Genomic DNA, 19,999 nt, shown 5'->3' on the forward strand with positions numbered 1-19,999 from the left:
TCAATGTTCTATCGCCGCTAATGTTCTTGGCCAAATTGCGAAAAAGCTCTCCAAGGGTATCATAACACCAAAACGTCTTCCCAATTCCTGCTCATTGTTTGCCTTACCATGTTTCCCTCCCGTCTTGTTGTGTATCGTCCCGACTACATATTCTTCTATATGTTGTCTTCTTCTGCTTCCATCTGGCACCATGGATGATTTATAACCTGTTCGATATCGTACCTCTGTGATACGTCGCGGTCGAGCATACATCGAATGAGGTCGATACTCTCATCACTAATAGTGTATGGTACCCGCAAATCACGATCCATAATCTCGTCAATACTGTAGAACGGATTTTCTTTGTAGATGATCGTGTATAGTAGAATGCCCAGGGCCCAAACGTCTTGTTCTTTACCACCATACGGCCTACCAGCGAGGACCTCGGGAGCTGCATAATCTGTACCGTTATTAGCATGTTGAATTCCAAACCACCATGAATCCCATATCGAGTACGTACCAATAGTGCCAACAAAGACATCAAATGGCCCGCTTTTGATGTATGCTGCGCTACCGAAATCGATGAGCTTGATGTTGCCCTCGCCGTCCAAGATAATGTTCTCGTCTTTGATGTCCCGATGAACCACCTTTGCCTTTGTGTGAAGATGGTGCACGGCAGTCGCTACTTGCACGAAGATACTTCGACATTCGTCCTCCTCCATATTAGCTCGGAGTTCAATGTAGTCGAAGAGATCCATGCCAGGCAATCCATGCGGCGCCATTTCAATGTAGTAATTTGTCTCGTCCTCGAAGAAATCTTCCATAACAACGATATTTGGATGCAATAGGTCAGGCCTTTGCAAGTAATTCAATACGTGGATCTCAAGAGGAATGGTGCCAAGCTTCCGATCTCGAGTCCAAGTGTCGACAAGGATGCGCTTCTTCGTCACATACTTCAAAACGACTTTCTTGCCACCATTTTGCTTGTATCGAGCGAGCTTAACCTGACCATAAGCGCCTTGTCCCATATCCTCCAATATAACAAAGTCGTCAATGGTCTTCCGTTTCGGTGCTGGCTCAACAACCTTGGGCACAGATTGAACCGGTTTCTCTTTCTCCTCAGATTTCACCGCCCCCGTGATCCTAGCAGTGGCGCTGAGAGCCATGTTTTTCAACTGTTTTGTTAGAGCCGAAGCTGTAGACATTCTCCTGGGCTCTTCAGAGTCAGAGCCAACTTCCCGCGGTGTATGTGCAGGTGTCTGGCCTGGAGAGGGTTGATGTAGTGGTGTTTCAACGCCAGACACAGCTGGGTCCCTAATCACCAACGAATTTACTCTGGGTGCGTGCAAATGCCTCGAATACGTGATCCACAGTGCAAAAACAAGTTCAGGCTCCCAGCTACTGATCGCCTCTTCAGAGGATGTTAGCTCATCGTCGCTTCCTCCTGAATCATGTTTGGACCTTTTTTCGCTTTTGACCACGCGCATTTGGACATCAATCCTGAGTTCAGTGCCGTCCCGGTGCTTAGCTGGGAGGCCATCGGGGTTGAGAAAATTTGTTGCAGCATCAGGTTTGCCTGCACGGACCGCATAGAATGCTGCAGCTTTTCTGAAATTGTGCTCAGGTACCACTATACCATCATGAAGGTCCACATGTTCTTGCTCGGTTAAAGTGTCAATAATCTTGTCAAAGTTGGGAATGAGGGTATTGATATGTAGGCCATCTGCTTTCTCCTGCCCAAACAATGCCCCGCAGAACACCGAATTTGAGCTTTTGATCTTCAACGACGCCGTGTCAACGACCACAATGCCAGCTATATGCGGAAAACTGGACACTCTTAATTCCATTTGGCCTCTAGTTTGAGACACAGTAGCAGGAATATTGACGTTGCTAGTGGTGCGGCAGGTAAAGTACCTGCGCTTTGCGATCTGCGCGTAGTCTATGGCCCCTTCTCGGGGATCAATGCCTTGTCGAGGGATGCGGGTGATGAGCTTCCCAACATCGATGCCTGGTTCGATTGTGGACGTGCCCCAAATCGGATGGGTTTCGCCCGAGACGTTTGTGACCTTGCCCTCTTCATCAAGCGTGAGGAATGCCACATCTTCATGGATCTCTTCGAGAACCCAAATGAGGCCTACACGCTTCTCCTTGACCCACAAGCTTGCGGCACCAGTAGCACCGTTACGCTTCTGTATGGGCACTACGTCCCCACAAAGAAGAACTCCCCTTGATTTAGTACTCGTGTGATTTGCGTCTGCTCGAGGCTTAGAGGGCGTCACATCTCCACTATGAACAGTCTGCGCTCGTAGTGCTGGCCTTGCGGGTGTCTTGGGTGGCTGTGATCTGGAATTTGGTTTGCTTAGAAGATGGGCCGTTATGCCGCCCCTGCCTCCCAGTAGAGCAGAACCACTGGATGCGGATGCAGACGTAGTAGCTTCCTGCTTAGCTGGTGAATGTCCAATGTCGTCAATATCAATGCCTTGAAGCTTGTTCTCAAGCCATGTTCGCCGCTCTTCTTGAACCACCTCCAGAAGGCCCATCTTCCGTACTTCTGCCTTGGTAACACCAAATACAAGACACGCCAAATCATTGGCCGCTAAAATTGTGTATGGAGGCTTTGATTCCGTAGTGAAAATAGCTTGCGCAGCTGGTGTCCAGCGAGATCCGTGCGAATGAACTGTTGCACCTGTTGCGCCGGGGATGCTAAAGGACGATGGGCCGCGTTGAGCTGGCAACGCTGGCGAGACCAATGAGTCCGGGTAATTGGACTGCTGCCCAGCTACAAAAGGCTGTGACAAGGTATCCAGAAGCTTTTGCTGCATTGACATGGGTGCCACATCCGTGTATGCCCTCTTCAAAGTGGGTTTTCTTGAGACCGGTGGTGAGGTTTGCGCTGTTGTTCCGCTCTCGTTGGTTGGTGTCCTGGACGAATTCTCTGATTCTGATTGGTCGTTGACAACCTCGAGAGGATGTGCTTTCGGCGATACGTTACTTTCCCTAGTAGTGACAGCGGATAGACTCTCCATGGGGACAGTTTGGGTATCTGTTGGAGAGATCATTGGCGTCAAGGGTGTTGAAAAAGGTTCTGGGCTGCTCGTCCTTGGGAAGAAGTCTTTCTCAAAGACATTCACATTCTGCCCGGAGACATCAGCAGGCCCGGTAAGTGGGCCGTGTACAAACTTTACATCTGTATCTAAATGTGGCAGATTTCCTGCACCAACAAGTTGCGCTCTTGCCAACAAGTCCAGCATGGTCTGTGTTTCCACATCGCCAGTAACTCTTGCTTGGGCACTCGCTATCGCAGCATTGTGCGATACAGCCCAGCCCATGCGGTCTTTCATAAACTCTATCGATCGTTTCAAAACACTCTGACGGTTCTGTATAAAGTCCTCAGACTGGTGGGCAAACGAGAACGAATGGAGCGATTCGGATGGAAACCGTGTCAAATCTTCGGTGAAACTCGGAGAGCTGGGACCAGCTGACATGGACATATGATTACCAGGCGAAATCATGGTCACCAGAGAAGCCGACCGCGCGATACTGGTTGAAGGACTGCGGGACGATGTGGCAGATGACGGAAGGGTCGGAACGCGCATGGGGTTATTTTGGCGAATACGTCGTAGGCCGGACAAGCCAAGCCCATGGTCGTGGTCAGTTATGAAGGAAGATCTATGTCCATATTGTTAATGCTGATATGTATATACAACTTTCGCAATATTTTACATAATCACCAGGCGGGTTCACCGCCCAGTAAGCCTGCGGGAGCATGTTGTGTAGCAGGTATAGGTGAGAGGAGCAGTCAGCTTGCCGACCTCTGACCTGGAGGCTGAGAAGCACAGCATGTGACATGCAGCTTTGTGATATGTGAGGGGAGAAGACGGCACACAAGAGGCAACCATGGCTTTGTACCTAAAGAGGATAAGGATGAAATAGGTGGTTGCATACCTCGTGATTGAGTCAAAGTCCACACCTGATCCAGCATCGAACGAGAACCTGACTCTCGACCTTGAATGCTCGGGTGTTGCCGCCTCGGACACCACGGCGAGATTTCCGGTACTGCGGTTCTTGGGGATCTGGAGCGTCGGTGAGAGCTTACTCCGACCGCGTCCTCGTTGAGGTTCTCCATCGTGCTGTGTGTTTTCGCTGTCGGCGCCTTTTGCGGTAGAGTTCTGTCAGTTTCTGCTTCCCCTGCGGTAACGATAGGCACGGTGCGCTGCTGGTAAGAGTCTATTGGCGGTACTTCCGCCAACGCTTGCTTGATTGGAGGTGGTTGTGACTGCTCTTCGACTTACCGTGTTCCTGATGATCTCCACCATGAATATGTTTCATAATTGATGGTGATAACCTAAATCACGGTGTCGCACAGGTTGAGGTTAGAGGATATTCCACGGAGGGGAGGCTTGCTGGTTAAACGACGGTATCGACGCGGCCGACACAGAGGTCTCTGCTCTGCACCAGGTTCGCGACTCGACTCCAAAACTGTCTGTGCCTTTTGGGCGGGCTTCGGGGGTCGTCAGTGTCAGTGTCAGGGTCACACGTCGCGCGGGGTCAAGACTCGGCTGGTTTAAGGTGACCCAGGGAGCAAGTGAGCGAGGTGACGGGGAACGTTTTCTTATAGGCTTCCGGGGCACACGGGACGTCGTCGCCTGGTTCTTATTTAGCGACTCGATAGACGAGTGAGGGTTGTCAAGCTGCAACCAATAATCGTAAATTTCCTATCCAAAGAGAAGGATTGAGTGACCTTCCTGCCTGCTGAGATTTGTCGCCCGATCAGGTCAGGTATTCATCGCCGAATGACTACTACTTAGTCAAAACCCGAGGCGAAAAAGCTGGGGAATCGTTGTGGAACATGTAATCTCCTTGCACTCCTTCTTGCAACGAGTAGGCCTGCGATGTCCTATTGTTGACTTATAAATACGATAAAATAAAGACAAGCTCTCGGACTTGGCAAATCGAAATCGTTGAGGAGCAGATATGAGATCGAATGTGTGTCAACGGCTTTCATTCAAACACTGCCAAGAGTCTTGCAGAGTTCTTCTTGGTGTAGACCAGGATCATGGATGAGTGCTGTGCGTGTGCTGTATTCTGAACGTTAAGTAGGTGGGGCGCAGCGTTGGAATTCAACTGATCGCGCTAGAGTTACAGTGGTTTCTCTGCGCCGAACATGAGTATCCGTAGAAGCATTCAGAAACCTGGTTGAGTATCTTTGTCTATCTCGACTTCGCACCTGGACAGCTTCTGGTGTGTTACAGTAACCAAACACTATGGTTGCCTCGAGGATGATTCGTCTTTCCGGAGCTCTGCTGCTGGTGTAAAATCCTCATCCAGTGGATTGATAGGTTTTGCTCGTACAAACTTCGTGGTGGGGTTGCTAGGTTCAGGGTCTTCTTAGAAGCTTCACGGTTGGGCCGTAACTGATCAACAAGGTCGAGAGATGCGGAACTTATTAGATAAACAATTATGTAGTACGAGAGCACGGTCGCTAGAAGCCCGTCAAATTATTGACTCCCACTATAATTCATGGCCACATGGCAAAGTCTCGCGTCATGGACATTGAGAGAGTTTTGTCGCTCCGATGAATTGGACGCAGTGGTATGATGTCACTGTCGGATGTTCGACGGTTCCCCCCACCAAACGGCACGAGGCAATGGCTTGGAAGCTCGATTTCTTCTCCTTTCTCCACATGTACGCCAAGTGCTATTCGTGCTGAGTTCGTAGCTGTTTTTGGAGTAATATGCCACAAACTGATACACCATCGGAAAACCATTCATCAAACCCTTGTGGCTAAGGTTGTATTACAGCTACGTCGTCCCACATATATGTTCTCCTGAGCATTCTGATTGAAGCGTCTCACAATGGGTTGCGGGGTCGCCTACTGAGCTTGCAATGGTTTAAACGGTCACACAGCATACCCCGGGGAAGTCGGAATGTATCTACTTGGTATGTTAGGCAGTGGGGGTGCAAATGACTCCGCTTGTGTACTACAGTAGGTATATATTTTTTCTCATCCATTGCAGCAACCGACTGATAAGATTTATGGTATCATAGCTATATTCGCACATGCCATCGGGAGATCAGATGAAATGACAGGTATGCCGGAGCGCATCCAAGTCCGTCCAATCAAACTACTTGGAGTTGCCTTAAACTGCTCAATCTGGAAATTGATCTTAAGGATCTCTTTTCAGTAGTACTGGAGCCATGTTCGAGAACAGTGTGAACGTGGACCTGGACTTCGAGTCATCTCGCTCAGTTGTCAAGCTCTGTGTCAGTCTATACTCCCTGACCTAATGAATTGTTGTTTCCAAGCAATCTGGAAGCGGCTAATGTTATCCTATTCTCTCTGTTGAAGCCCAATTCGCATAACCCTTGCTACTATGCTCAGGAAGATAGTGTGATCTTGTGTGCTGTTTAGTCTTGAGAAATATCGACTTTCCGAAATCATCTCCAGTACCCAACCGCAATGTGCACTACTTTCTATCCTCCTTTTCTCCCCCAACAATTATTTCCAGTTTCGATGCACGACGGTAATTAAGAACAATCATTGTAAAATCATCAAGACCAGATCGTGGGTTCAATATTTATAGTTCGCCTAGCTTTGACTTAGAGCTGCTTACCCTGTTTTCCTCATATAACACGTCTCCGAAGCAGATGTTGGTCGAATAACGAGTATGATTGCTCGACATCCTATCGACTTTATCACCGCAGACTGATAGTCTCCACTTTATGAGTAATATGTCTTACATTATATTAAAACAAGTGATTGGGCATATTTTCTAGGTATAAATAAAGTTCTTGGACTGTATCATAATGAGAGACCGTGTTACCTTGGGTTCGAAACTTTGACACTCTATAATAAGTGGTAAGATCAAAAATTATACACAATCCTCGACTCGAGTATCATTTTATGATTCGGTCAAACAGAGTTCCACTTCCACCATATATTCTCCCTAGATGGGCCAAGCAAGGTACTCTCCGGGCTTCGCAAGATTGCGTAAGAAATATTCGGCATCCTGATTGATACAACACTTTCGGATATCGCCTGATTTGTTATCTGTGATTGATAGCTTGGGGTTTGTGATGTATAGCAACGCAGACACTGCTGTGTCCGAAACTGCGAACTCCCAGGAGTATAATACTTCACCTTGACTAGCTCACCATTACCGTTGGCATTCGTTACTGGTCTCTGAAGCTTTTGACTAATACACAGTATGCACAAAGATTTGTTCTGCTGGTTCGTTAGTCTCCTGGACTCTTAACCGTTAGCTATCTACGAGTCATGTCGCTGCGCACATATTTCCATGCGAAGGCTTGGCATATCGGTGGCTTTTATGAGTCGTAATTGTCACTTGACGAGTCAGGACGGACAAACTTAGGTGTTGTCGGTCGTATACTAGATACACCGTCGAGCATGTGGGGAGAAATTGATGTGTTATCAAGGATGTCTTGTGAGTGTGTTGAGCTTCCCGTGATGCAACGGCGGGAATGTTGTGTGCCAGGTGCACGTTTTGCCATAAAGGTCAGGCGCTCTGCTAATGCAAGGGAAAGCATTGTGTTTGGTCAGACGGTTTGGGCTGATCTGATAAGCTACAAGGCCTTATCTTCGAATTATCCTGCTGATTTGACCTCACGCAGTGTTACCACATGTGATTCTGGCTCATACCACCGTCAACAAGCCCATGCAACCAACCATGCATTCCAAAGACAAACGCGAGTAGGATTCAAGTTCGCTCCTCCGCTATTCTTCAACTCCAATCCCAAATTCACTTATCCATGGGGGCGGGCAAGTTGGGGTATCTTTGTGGAGAAGACTTTGTTGCTTCGAGGAAAGCGGGGGGATGGTAAGGGGGCTTATACATAGCAGTAAAAGCCTCGCCTTCCTGCCGAGTATCCGCCCATGGATCGGCTCAACGTACCGTCGCATTTTGCGGGGTCATTTCGATGTTCAGTCACTCACAGGGAGAGAGAATATCTTTTGTTTAGACTCGGAAAGATTCCTAGAGCACAGCCAGATAAATTTTCTAAATTGACCTTCTAGAATGGCATTGTGAAATAGTGATCTCGTGTGATCTTTCGGAATCAACAGGACCATGTTCCGGCCCATCGCACGTAGTGGTTGGCCAGACTGGAAGATGGTGTGGTTGGCCCCCAGGCTACTCGTACAGTAGCGCAGTATGTACGAAGGGACCAGCTATTTCGTGCTTGCCTGCATTTGATCTCGCAGAAAACCACTCGCCAATATCAAGCGGGCCATTTAGGGTACATCGAACTATTATGCCTCGGGGCAAGCATCTCATGCCTCTCAGCTGCTCTTCGCGGAACAAATCGCTTGGCCAGGCTAGAACATTCAGTAGAACGAATCCAGCTTGGGGCTGTCTGGAGCTCACTGGCGAGACTGGGTCTTAGTACTGGGGTTCCTGCGGTAAGCAGTACAATTGCATCAATCCTTCGCTGTAACCTTGTCCGGTTTTGTGTGGCAGCGACCTGGACCCTCTCCCCCCCCCCCCCGCGCAGGGCGAAATAAACCGTACATAGGTGAGGTCACTTTATGTTCCCCTAAAGGCTTTAGTTTTGGTTTACACAAAACCACACATAACAATTTCAGAATTTAATACAATTAGGGCATTGTAATGGCGATCAATAGCTGAACAAAACCACACTTTAGATTTCCTTAACAGTTATTATTGTGATGTTCTATTGTGTAAGGACGAAAGAGTATTGCGAAATGATGTGTCCGGTTTTCTCGAGCCACTCTCCTCAATAAAAGATTGGTTCTTATCAGCTGGCCGGTTCGTGCAGACATTAGTTAGTCTGCGCCATTTCTGGGTTTGTACATAAGTTAGTAACGGCTTTTTGGGAGGAATGCTTGTGGTTATCCAGGCTCGTAGCGCCGCTTCGGTTGAGGAGCTTTCCCATTCCAATGGCATATCATCCCACTTCAGTTACACTGGAACCAACATCTTTTCTGCGCCGATTCGCAATAGCGAGAGCAGCGTTGTTGACTTGTAATGTCGTGCCACGAGCGCTCATCTCCCACGGATCATGTAGATTCAGCTCTGAAAAAAAAAAAAAAAAAAAAAAAAGTAGAAACTCCGCCAACACTCCAATGGGCACAAGCCTAGAATGTCGCATCTGCACCGCATTCGGTAAAGTCAGTGAGGCACACACTGGCGATCCAACAAGCCAACGGAGACAAGGATGGTGGTGTGGAGGAGCTACCGCCAAGGAATTCAGGGTCTCGCCATTCAGCGGGTCCAGCGGCCACTGCAACGGAGGGTGGGTGGGACAGGCGTGCTCGTGCTGATAAAATCGTGCTTTTTCATGATAAGAAAGTCGCAAGACCCAGTGGTCAGCTGTGAGCCTTTGAGCCAAGTTCGTATGAGAGGCTGTACAGATATTACGAGCTTTCCTTCGTGCAAATTCTTTGCTGCGTGTCGAATCTTGAAGATTTCACCAAATGCCCTGCACTGAACCATAATCGTTGTATCAGTGGTGCGGATGCGAACACTCAGCTTCTAATAAGAGCACTAGGTACGAGAACCTAAATCCTGGACCACTCAGCTAGTAGACAGCGTCCCCATACTCGCCATGTCCGATCTCTCTTCCCGTGGGTGCGAGTCAACGCTGACCAAAGTCTAGAAACGAAACAGGAAACAGATCTGCTCCAGGTTGGAAATCTTTGGTTGGTCTTTTTAGCTGGCCAGTTACAACTCGACCCTGTTTCTACTTTGCTTCTCAAGCTCTACGACTCTCTCACTTCAGTGTCATCACGTAGAACCTACTTACTCCCTCACTATTTGGAGGTTCACTCTCGCTTGTACAACGATAAAACCGGTTCCCTTTCAAACCCGAAGTCGAATGAACTCAAATCACCTACTTCAATGTGATTAGCAGGCAGGCAGGATAAACAGTTCACTAGGAGATCTTGTCGTCAAGCTGGACGGCCACAACCTCCTCCAGCTTAGGCGGTCCCCGCACTTATAGAGTGTATTCACGCAACTGTGCATTCTACACTGCATCAACTGAAGCTATAACACCTAAGCAAAATCCGGAAGAGCTCTCATCGCTATCCATTCACACTTGACGGCAATCACACCAATTACTGCAGCTCCACCAAAGTATTTGGTTAGAACAGAGTTGACTGGGATTGAGCATTTCGCAATCATGGCGGATGTCTCGGTAGAGGCGACGATGACTACCCCGCCAAGCCCAATTGAGGAATCATTTGGCACTGCTACACCTATCGAAGGAACCAGAACGCCAAAGGAGAAGCGCCGTCAGAAACTCCTCAGAGGAATTCAACGAGTTTCTTCGTCTCCGGCTTTAGCTAAACTAGGCCGATCGCGTTCTTCTGCCAGTCCTTACGGAACAAGAGGCAGCTTGTCCTGCGTAAGCCTTTCAGCGAACTCGCCATTTGGGCAATACACCCCTGGAGCACCATATACCCCGGGAGCCCCATCCTCTGGTGACTACTTTTCCTCTACGCATCCTTCAAGTTCGGGCACGCCGATTGTCGAGTTCCCTGAGTTCAACGGCATCGAAAGTCGTCTCGGTATTCGAAAGATCGGCAATGGGTCGACGCCATGCTTGACTCCCGGCTCAATCGGGCTGCCGGCCGACGTTACGACACGATCCCGTTCCGGTACCGCCGCCCGCAGGCCGCCTTACGACTTCTGGTTGAATATGCCTGACGAAATTCGCGTCCACATATTTTCATATCTCGACCCGAAAGAGCTAGTCTGCAGTTCTCGTGTTAATAAGGAGTGGTACAATTATTGTTTCGACGGACAATTATGGACGAGACTGGATGCGTCCAACTTCTATCAGAATATCCCTGCCGAGTCACTTGCCAAGATTATTCTTGCTGCAGGTCCGTTCGTTAAAGATCTCAACCTACGAGGTTGCATGCAAGTTGAGCACTACAAGCGAGCGGAGGTAGTCGCCAAGGCCTGCAAAAACCTCATGAATGCAACTTTAGAGGGTTGCCGAAACTTTCAGAAGTCAACGTTGCACAGCCTGATCAAAGCCAATGACAAGCTGGTAAACCTCAATCTTACTGGTTTGCCTGCTGTAACAAATAGCACTTGCAAAATCATCTCCCAGCACTGCCCGCAACTGGAGACTTTCAATGTCTCTTGGTGCAAGCATATGGATGCCAAAGGCATTAGAATAGTGGTCCTTGCTTGCCCAAAGCTAAAGGACATTCGAGCTGGAGAAATCAAGGGTTTCGATAGTCTTGACGTGGCCCAGGCAATCTTTGAGACCAACAACCTCGAGCGTCTAGTTCTGAACGGATGTGCAGATATAACCGATGAGGCGTTGAAGACCATGATCCGGGGAGTTGATCCTCAAATCGACATACTTACCAATAGACCGACCATGCCACCAAGGAAGCTTCGACACCTCAACATCAGCCGTTGCCGAAACCTTACGAACAAAGGTGTGGAGGCACTTGGTCACATGGTTCCTGACCTCGAGGGACTGCAGCTCAGTGGTTGCACGGCTTTGACGGACTCGGCCCTCGAGCCGATTCTGTCAAGTACGCCCCGGCTTACGCACCTCGAGCTGGAGGATCTTGCAGATCTCACCAATGATCTCATGTCACAACACCTGGCCAAAGCACCATGTGCTCCCAGGCTTGAGCACTTGTCGGTCAGCTATTGCGAAAACCTAAGCGACACTGGCATGCTTCCTGTCGTCAAAAGTTGTGTCAGCTTGAAAAGCATTGACATGGACAACACACGGATTGGTGACCTTGTATTGGCTGAGGCGGCTGCCATGGTTCGATCGCGCGCCACTCGTACACCAAGGCGAGATTCGCGTCCACACATTGGTCTTCGCTTGGTTGTGTATGATTGTCAGATGGTGACATGGACAGGAGTTCGTGAGGTCCTCTCGTGGAATGCGGAAATCAGACAACCGTCCGGGAACACACCAACATATCCTACTGAGATCATCGGGTTGAAGTGCTTCTACGGCTGGCAGCAGACAGTTGACCAGCACACCCAGCGAGTCCTTCGTGGCGACTATGCTGCCGCTGGTAGACTGGAACGCAAGTGGGCAGACTATATGCAAGCCATGGAGGAGGCAGGAGCTTCAGGGGCTGGTTACCGCCGCAGAAGGCGTCGGGCTAGGGATGCTCAGAACATCCATGCAGATGAGGAAGAAGGTGGTGCCGGCACCGGAAGACGCCGTGCAAGAACGGTTGCTTCCTCTTGTGCCATCATGTGAGTCAGACGGTGGTTGTAAGATCTTTGTGGTGAAGTGAACATTACGGCATATTATTTTCGGACGTTTGGGTAGGGATTTGCTTTTTACGGGTGCTTTGGCGTCAAGAGAGGCTGCAGTATGTGGTTCGATATAGGCATTTTCATCTGGGTGAATCATGGGCAAACGGATGGTCCTTTACTTGAATTACCGTATTCAACTCGGACGTGAGAGTATGTATCAGAACAGATCGACAAACTTGAAATTCGCTACCGGTAATCTAGTCAGCTGCATCTTTGTGGTTTTCAGAGTCTGCCTCCCCTTGCGCTCCTGCAGAGTGTCGATAACCGCCTCTGTGAATAGCACCTTAGCCGTTTGGGCCGGCCATGCAGTGGTCAAACTTAGTATACAGCCCTTGTTGTCGAGCTTGTCTCCCAGTCTCTCGCAATGCCTGCTTGGAGGGACTTGTATGCACTTCGATTGTCTCATCCTTAGCCCAATACTTTGATGTTGCCTACCTAGTCTGCTGGAGGCAACACACCACATAGGCCCCACCCGTCAAGCGGCACTGCCCGGCAAGCCCAGATCATTTATCAGCTCGTCATATATGGCCTTTCGATCCGCCTTGATCTTTCTCAAGGCCTTGAGGAGCTGTCCAGCGACGGCCTCTCTACCGGATTTCTTGCTCCCGTAAACCCCGGTGACCTCTCCCACGCTGAGCGGCAAGTCAGCGCCAGAGGCGGTGCGGTCGAACTCAGCATGGCCGCCCCAGAAGTCCCCGTTTTCGCGATTGATCTTGTACACCGGCAGCTGCATACCGAGCTCCTTGCAGAGCTGGACAACCTGGCTGACTGCCTTATCCTCATCCATGTCCATATCTGGCTCGGCAGGGGCTTTCGGCTCTTGCTTCGCAGGTGACGACGAGCTCGCAGCTGCCGCCGATCTCAGGGCTGTGGATGCGGGAGGAGTTGCAGCAGCACCGGCAGCCGCGAGCTTCTGCCTCTTAGGTGCCGGTGGAGCCGCCGAAACGACGGGGGCCACCTTTTGCTGCCTGGGGAAGGTCACGTCGCGGCCGTTGTCGGGCATGAGCCTCTCCGCCATGAGCCACTCGGCGGCGCACTTGGCCGCATACTGCCGGGCGTCCTTCTTGCGGACGAAGGAGGGCAGCGCCGCGCTTCCCCATGATGTGAGGGGAAATGGCTCGTCCGGGTGCTCCTCGAGCGCGACGAAGACGTTCCAGCAGGGCTGTCGCACCGTGGACTCCACGGCTTGCTGCTCCGTGAAGGTGATATCGCTTGTGCCCGGCTTCGATTGTCTGTAGCCTGGGGACAATATTTTAGTATGAAAAAAAGATTTGTGTGTAGATAGGTTGTTCGATATTTTGCAACTTACGGTACAACAGACTCACCCAGTCTGTATCGCCAATATCGGGTGCCGTAAGTAACTGTGGTACTGGCTTGATGATTTGGTGCAGATCAAGCACCATCTTCCGTTGGCTCTGGTTGAGAGGGGCTGGCTGGCCGTGGGTAGCCTCATGGTTTTGCTGGGATAGCGCCCAGTCTATTATATCTTGATACGTGGATGATGAGACTGCCATCTTTCTACCTTCTTGGATCACAACTCGCAACGTCGCATGAGCCTATATTTTTGAATTCAGGCTGGGTCGAGACGGATGAAGAGTATAGAACTGTGAGGAGGCGGGGCAGTGAAATCGCCCGAACACAGTACCAATGTTGGTTTGGAAGGCTGCAGCCACTGTTACCATGACCAATTACAACAGACTATAGCAAAGTGGCATTTGCGCAATCAACAGCGAAAAGAAGTACATGGGCTGATCAGCAGGCTTTCCGTGGGTAACGCATCTGGCCCGGGCTCCATGTTCACTTCGGCACTTTGGACTTACAGGGTAGCAAAGAAAGCAGGTATAAATGTCAGCACTCGTAGGCCACCAAACAAAAACACCAAAGCTCCCATTTGAACAGATCATTATTGCTGCACTTGTGATTAGGCAACCTCTAATTCGGATTGACTTGAGATGTGCTTAGGATCATTGATCTATGTACTCCGATCGGCATCGATCTATCTCGTCTTTGGGTATCAAACAATGCTACCAAAACGCCGTGTCCATGTCCACTCTTTATGCTGCCTCAAAGAAACCGCCATCACTATCATCGCCATCATCGCTCGAATCCTCAACCTTGCGCTTCGGCTTTTGTCCAGGGTTCTTGAGTTCCATTCTCCCATCACCAGCTTTCGTGGTTCTGGGACCTTTGACAAGTGGGTTCTTGGCTGCCATGACTTGTGCTTTTGCCGCAAAAGAATGCTTTGAAGGACGCTCCTTGGGTGCCTTGCTTCTGGAATCGTTGGATAGTTTGCGGTTTCTGAGCTCGTTTAATGCTGGCACACCCTTCTTTGCCGCCTTTTCTATGACGCCCCAAAGTTTGGGCTTTTCAGCCTTCAGCGACTTTGCAGCTGCATTGCCCGATGCTGTTTCCTCGTCTTCTTTCGCATCTGGGTTGCTCACGGCTGCTGAGTAGAGGCTGATGTACTTTTCCCGCAGCGGGAAGAACTTGGCGTACAGACTGTCGATCTGTGCAGTGTGGAGATCTTGCTTCAGCTGCTTGATCTCCTCTGGATCTTCCGTGCTCTGGATCTGTTTCTCAATTTGCTTGGCTAGTCGGTCGGCTTTTTGTTTTTCTTTAGTGGCACAAGATTAGCGAGAGGATCAATTTGAGCTGATTTCGTAGCGACAAGCATGTGCGTACCATAAAATCGAATCATGTGGTATTTCGAGATCATCTTCTTGGTCTTCTTTTCCTCCTGTCCATCGTCAATCTTCAGCTTCAGATGGACTAGCTCTCGCTCAAGGTTAACACGAATGTCTGCTGGCAAGTTTTCGGCAATGCGTAGACGGCGCTCAATATTCCTCGCACGCTTCTTTGTTTCGTTGAGATTCTTTGGAGGTGGTGCAGCCTTGCTGCCCTGCTTATTCTTCTGTCGCTTGGTTGTGTGTTCGCGGAATGCCTTTTCTTGCGACCCAAGCTGACCGTCCTCAGAGGACTCAGCCTTGAAGTCTGAGAAGGACCTCTTGGGTTTGCTCATTTTGTCCGTGTGATTTCGGGTAGGCGTCGCACTGAGTCTGAGCCTGAGTGTGGAATATCCTAGGGGCGAGAATTGAGAAACTGAAGGCATTCCCGACCGGCAGGACCCAGACTTCCAATCTTCAAAGAAAAAAAGATGGGGTCTGCAGGTCTGCGGGGCGGCGATAAGCTTGATAAGGCTGCCAGCCACGGTGCTCGCCGACAGGTGCCGAACAAGATGCCGACAGCTGTCTGTGCAGCTCAGCAGAGACGATGCAACAGAAGTCTGGGACAAGTCACAATAAATTAATCATCATCGAACTGCTCGGCATGTCCCGATCAATGAAGCATTTGCTTCTTGATGTGGGCTATACAAAAGGCCGGTCACTATAAGCGACATATACTCCACGGAGTGAGTATCTTGCTTGCGCGCATCGGAGTCGTGCTCACTACTCACCACTCATCGCGTCGGAGCTTGTACGCCAAGCGTTCATCCACCTATGAGCCGACCAACAGCGCTTCACATAATAACACAACGACAGCCACGCTGTCGAGTGTGCGCTGTGAGCCATGATGGAGCGCCCTGAACCCGGGCTGATCAAATGGTCCCCCAATCCGTCGCAGGATACCTTTATTCATGTCAATCTACAGCAGCGCTTTGTACAGGCATATAATGCAACTGGTCATGCGAATCGTGATCGATTCGACTTTAGACGTTTGTACAGACACGAGGAGTACCCTTTCTTCCTCACCACGTATGATTGGGCTCCTTCCATACCTGGCCTTGTGGCCATGGGAACAGCTCTAGGTCACGTCCAGCTTTTGCGCATTGATGACAACGCCAACTCTGTTATGGAACTGAAGGTCAGAATGGCCCGTCCTTGTCATGCGGTCGCCTTCAGTACGGAAAACTTGTTAGCCGTTGGCTTGGACCGTGTGAGAAACGATCAATGTCTGCACATATGGGACATCAACCGCGTCTCTACACTGGATCCAGACGTGGTAGGCTTCCCACTTGACACCTCAGCTTCTCTTGAGCCTTTTCAGCGCCTTGAACCTAGTGTGACTGTTTCAAGCGTCAAGTTCTTCGAAGACAGTCCTCAGACTTTTGCAGTAGGAATTAAAAATCAGGGGATAAGAGTCTACGATCTTCGAGGTAACTATACCTGATTGCCAATCTGTCGCATCAACACACTAACTACAAATACAGACCAGCATGGATCAGTCATCAACTACCAGACGAAGCTGAATAACAATATTGCCATCGACTATGCCGATCAGAACTATTTTGCTTCTACGGCACTAGATCACGCTGGCGTGGTGGTATGGGACCGTCGCGCCACCTCCCGTTCGTCGTCGTCACAGGTATATCTCGATGCCGTGGATAAAGACAACCTCCCTTGGGGTGCTGCTTTAAAAATTAACAGAGCTGTCGATCTGGATCCAGAAGACAACGATGAGAGAAACTCTTTGATACGATCTGTAAGATTCTGCAGGGACCGCCGCGGACTATTGGCAGTTCTATCGCGTACAGGACAACTCAGAGTGGTCGACACTCAGAAAGAGTTCACTAGCCAAGAGGTGGAGCATGAGGGCAGTCCAGAGCTCTTGCAAGTACGAAGGTCTCATGAACTTCATCCTGATTACTCCAATAAAGACAAAAGGAACGATAAGATCGTTTCCTTCGATTGGGTCAACCTGGATTCTCCTGCGCTCACGCCAAGGGTACTGGTTCTCCGCCATAGTGGAGATTTCGACATTCTTGAAGTACCACATTACACTACAGATCATGTTTACAAGATGGTTCCATGGCAGGCACCCTATCGTGGTTTGAACGGTTTGTCTTTCCATGCAAGAAAGTTGCACCTAAAAGCTAATGGTATGCAGAGGGCACCAGCTATCATAGTCTTATGGACTTCGAGAAATCCCAGACTCCTGTCATGCTCGGTGCAGCAATTATCCAACAGGTCATCTCTGACATTCCTCTTTTTGGCGATCATAAAGCCGACGTTGAGAGGCTAATAATGAGGGCTCTCCAGCCCCGCCATACGTTTTCGCAAGACCACACAGAAGACACCATGGCCATCAGTGGTGAGCTGCCTGACTCGTTCTCGAAAGGAATCTCAACTGCTCAGAAGCTGCAAGCCTTGCGTGAGTTGTCGAGACAAGCCTCGAAAAGAGCGATCGTTGGAACAAAACCTGGCCAGTCGCAGGGTCGCCTTGAGGATTTGACGCAAAGCATGGAGGAGCTAGCGGCACGGCGATCAGAGCCGCCTTCCAATCGCCAGCTACATGAGCGGCTTCTGTCTCAAAACATAGATGCTCGTGGCCTGTCTAAGGAAGGTCAGGCTGTACTGGATCACATTCTACTCCTCCGTGCTAAAAATAGATACCTTTTTGACCCCACGGTCAACAGAGATGTCCTCTCGGACGATCCGTGGCTCAGAGATGTATGGGACTGGATACATGGTAAGCTTTCGACTATAGACTTAAAGTCGAAATATTATCGTTTACTAAAAACAACAGGTGCCGAGAATGATAATGTCGAGGGCGGTATGACGGCTGATGGCTTAGACCTGAGCTACATGGGTGTCAGTACAATATGGGCAAATGATCTAGGTTCGTCAATGGAGGATCGCACAAATCCCAAGCTAATCTAATTACAATTACAGGCAAGGAAAGTGGCACGAGACTTCCCCAAGGAGCATCAGTTCCTTCACGATCAAAGTGGGAATCAGCCCTGAAGTCCATAAATCATAGATTGGGCTTACCGGAATACGACGCTGTCGATTCAGCATGGCCGGCACATAGACAAATATGCATCAGAATATGTGGTTGGGGAAGATCTCCTCAGATGACCTGGGCAGATTACGAAGCGACTCCAGTATCGGAACGTGCCCCTTCGTGGCATACCATGGCCACTGCTCATCACCTCTTCGCTGGTGAAACTGACCAAGCAGTTGAGACTTTGAAGAAGGCCAGTGGCGAACACCCGGAGCTATTATTCGTATCACTTGCACTGCAACTAATTGGGAACGATCCTGGTCTTGCCAGAGGGCAGTTGGACTTCGACGATGCGGTTGCCTCTAAGACAGATCCCTACCTCCGGGCAATCTCTTCTCTGATCGCTACTAATGACTGGGAGACCATCGCCAACCAAGAATCACTCCCGCTCAGACAACGGACATACGTAGCTTTGCGCTACATGGATGACGAGAAACTTACCAAGTGGCTTGATGGAGTGGTCACAAAATGCATTTCCACAGGCGACGTTGAGGGCCTAGTGCTCACTGGTATTACCGACAAGATGATCGACATCTTCGCTACTTATGTCGAGAAATTCTTCGATGTACAAACGGCAACCCTCGTCATGTCCATTTGTGCTCCACGTTATATTGACGATTATCGCTGTCTTGTTTGGCGGAACGCATACCGAGCGTACTTGCAGCGGCACAAGGCATACTATCAACGCACCAAGTTTGAAGTCGAGAGCACCAAGCGAAGCAAACGCGACGGGATTCCAACGGTCAAGCCGCCCTCACGTCAGATTGCACTACGCTGCGTCTTCTGTGACGCCGAATACGAGCTTTCCAAGATGGGAACCATGGGCCCATCCGCCGCCGGTGCTCACAGAAATCCTCTTATGGCACCGAATGTTAATGCTGGGGTGAGCTGTCCCAACTGTGGACGGCATCTGCCGAGGTGTGTCGTCTGCTTAGAGGTTGTTGGTATCCCAAGAAGCGAAAATCCTGGAGCAGACCCCGAAAAGAGAGCCGCGACGAGATTTCCAACATTCTGCTTGAAGTGTGAGCACGTCTTGCATTTGGATCACGCAAGGCAGTGGTTTGCGAGACATGCTGAGTGCCCGGTACCGGAGTGTCGGTGTCGTTGCAATTTCAGGGCAAATCCGGATTTGCACTATCACTGACGATGGATATAGATATGACTTGTGACGTGGCAGCAAAAAGCCAAGCTAATTACTTCTGCATGATCCTGGCCATACGGATGACTGCGTATCATGGCTTTTGAGTCAGATTTCTACTTCAACGTTGGGTAAATCTTGTCTAATATGCGGAAGGCTTCATAGGAGTTGCCTCTAAATAGCTTGATAATAAATCAAAGTCAACTGTCGGTCAAAACTTAGGTTGTTTGGTGCTGATGTTTCAATGTATGGAGTGTATGCACTGACACACACTTTGTTATTATGGTCATTTTCGATTAGAGTCGCGTGTACCGAGGAACCAGGGCCGTCACTAATATGCCATGTTAAAGTCGAATCACAATTTTCACCGAAAACATCGAGCCTAATTCACATGGCAAAAACACATGAAGCTTCACCAACAAATTCAGTAGCATTTCTATGAAATACGATATACACAGATTCTGAACAGCTACACGTGTTCCTACCTATGCTGGCCGCGGCCGCTTTCACATGCTTGCGGACATACGTCCTATTTCACAGCACAACACAAATCCGAGCTTGAAGGGGTAGAAAACCCCTGTACTACCGCTTACAGCTATGGACATGTAGCTTGCCGGACCAGAGAGCTGCCAATCCAGCAATAATACTGGCTTGGGCATCTGAAGCCCACCATGCTTGGAGCCATCGTCCGTTGCCGACAAATAGTCGTCAGACGGCGATGAATCAACTGATCATCAGTAATCCGTGGCAGCGAGATCGGCAAACAGGAGTTTGGGCTGATCTGCAATGGCAAGATGTCGAACATCAGGACCCT

General features: G+C 49.6%; 5 protein-coding genes across 5 annotated transcripts; 2 read left to right on the forward strand and 3 right to left on the reverse strand.

Moving 5' to 3' along the window:
• Positions 1–155: 155 nt before the first annotated feature.
• BKA67DRAFT_592401 (uncharacterized protein) lies at positions 156–4,308 on the reverse strand (the record flags this gene model as incomplete). Its single annotated transcript, XM_046104831.1, has 4 exons — positions 156–439; positions 500–3,648; positions 3,925–4,132; positions 4,272–4,308. 4 exons carry the CDS (start codon positions 4,306–4,308, stop codon positions 156–158), a joined length of 3,678 nt encoding a protein of 1,225 aa, XP_045958396.1.
• A 5,859-nt stretch (positions 4,309–10,167) lies between these two features.
• Positions 10,168–12,207, forward strand: BKA67DRAFT_518011 (uncharacterized protein; the record flags this gene model as incomplete). Its single annotated transcript, XM_046097967.1, has 1 exon — positions 10,168–12,207. The coding sequence occupies one exon, from the start codon at positions 10,168–10,170 to the stop codon at positions 12,205–12,207; it is 2,040 nt and encodes a 679-aa protein (XP_045958397.1).
• Positions 12,208–12,454: 247 nt separating this feature from the next.
• On the reverse strand, positions 12,455–14,142 carry BKA67DRAFT_564250 (uncharacterized protein). The gene is made up of 2 exons (XM_046102720.1): positions 13,576–14,142; positions 12,455–13,505 (listed from the first exon to the last, which is right to left on the reverse strand). Exons 1-2 carry the CDS (start codon positions 13,778–13,780, stop codon positions 12,742–12,744), a joined length of 969 nt encoding a protein of 322 aa, XP_045958398.1. The 5' UTR covers positions 13,781–14,142; the 3' UTR covers positions 12,455–12,741.
• On the reverse strand, positions 14,096–15,404 carry BKA67DRAFT_564252 (uncharacterized protein). Its single transcript, XM_046102721.1, has 2 exons — positions 14,949–15,404; positions 14,096–14,880 (listed from the first exon to the last, which is right to left on the reverse strand). The coding sequence occupies exons 1-2, from the start codon at positions 15,373–15,375 to the stop codon at positions 14,321–14,323; spliced, it is 987 nt and encodes a 328-aa protein (XP_045958399.1). The 5' UTR covers positions 15,376–15,404; the 3' UTR covers positions 14,096–14,320.
• Positions 15,405–15,553: 149 nt separating this feature from the next.
• Positions 15,554–19,399, forward strand: BKA67DRAFT_564253 (WD repeat domain-containing protein). Its single transcript, XM_046102722.1, has 5 exons — positions 15,554–16,419; positions 16,474–17,100; positions 17,151–17,732; positions 17,790–17,882; positions 17,936–19,399. The coding sequence occupies exons 1-5, from the start codon at positions 15,834–15,836 to the stop codon at positions 19,189–19,191; spliced, it is 3,144 nt and encodes a 1,047-aa protein (XP_045958400.1). The 5' UTR covers positions 15,554–15,833; the 3' UTR covers positions 19,192–19,399.
• The last annotated feature ends 600 nt before the right edge of the window (positions 19,400–19,999 follow it).

The sequence above is a fragment of the Truncatella angustata genome (assembly GCF_020726525.1).
Source record: "Truncatella angustata strain MPI-SDFR-AT-0073 chromosome Unknown BKA67scaffold_4, whole genome shotgun sequence".
Taxonomy (NCBI): domain Eukaryota; kingdom Fungi; phylum Ascomycota; class Sordariomycetes; order Amphisphaeriales; family Sporocadaceae; genus Truncatella; species Truncatella angustata.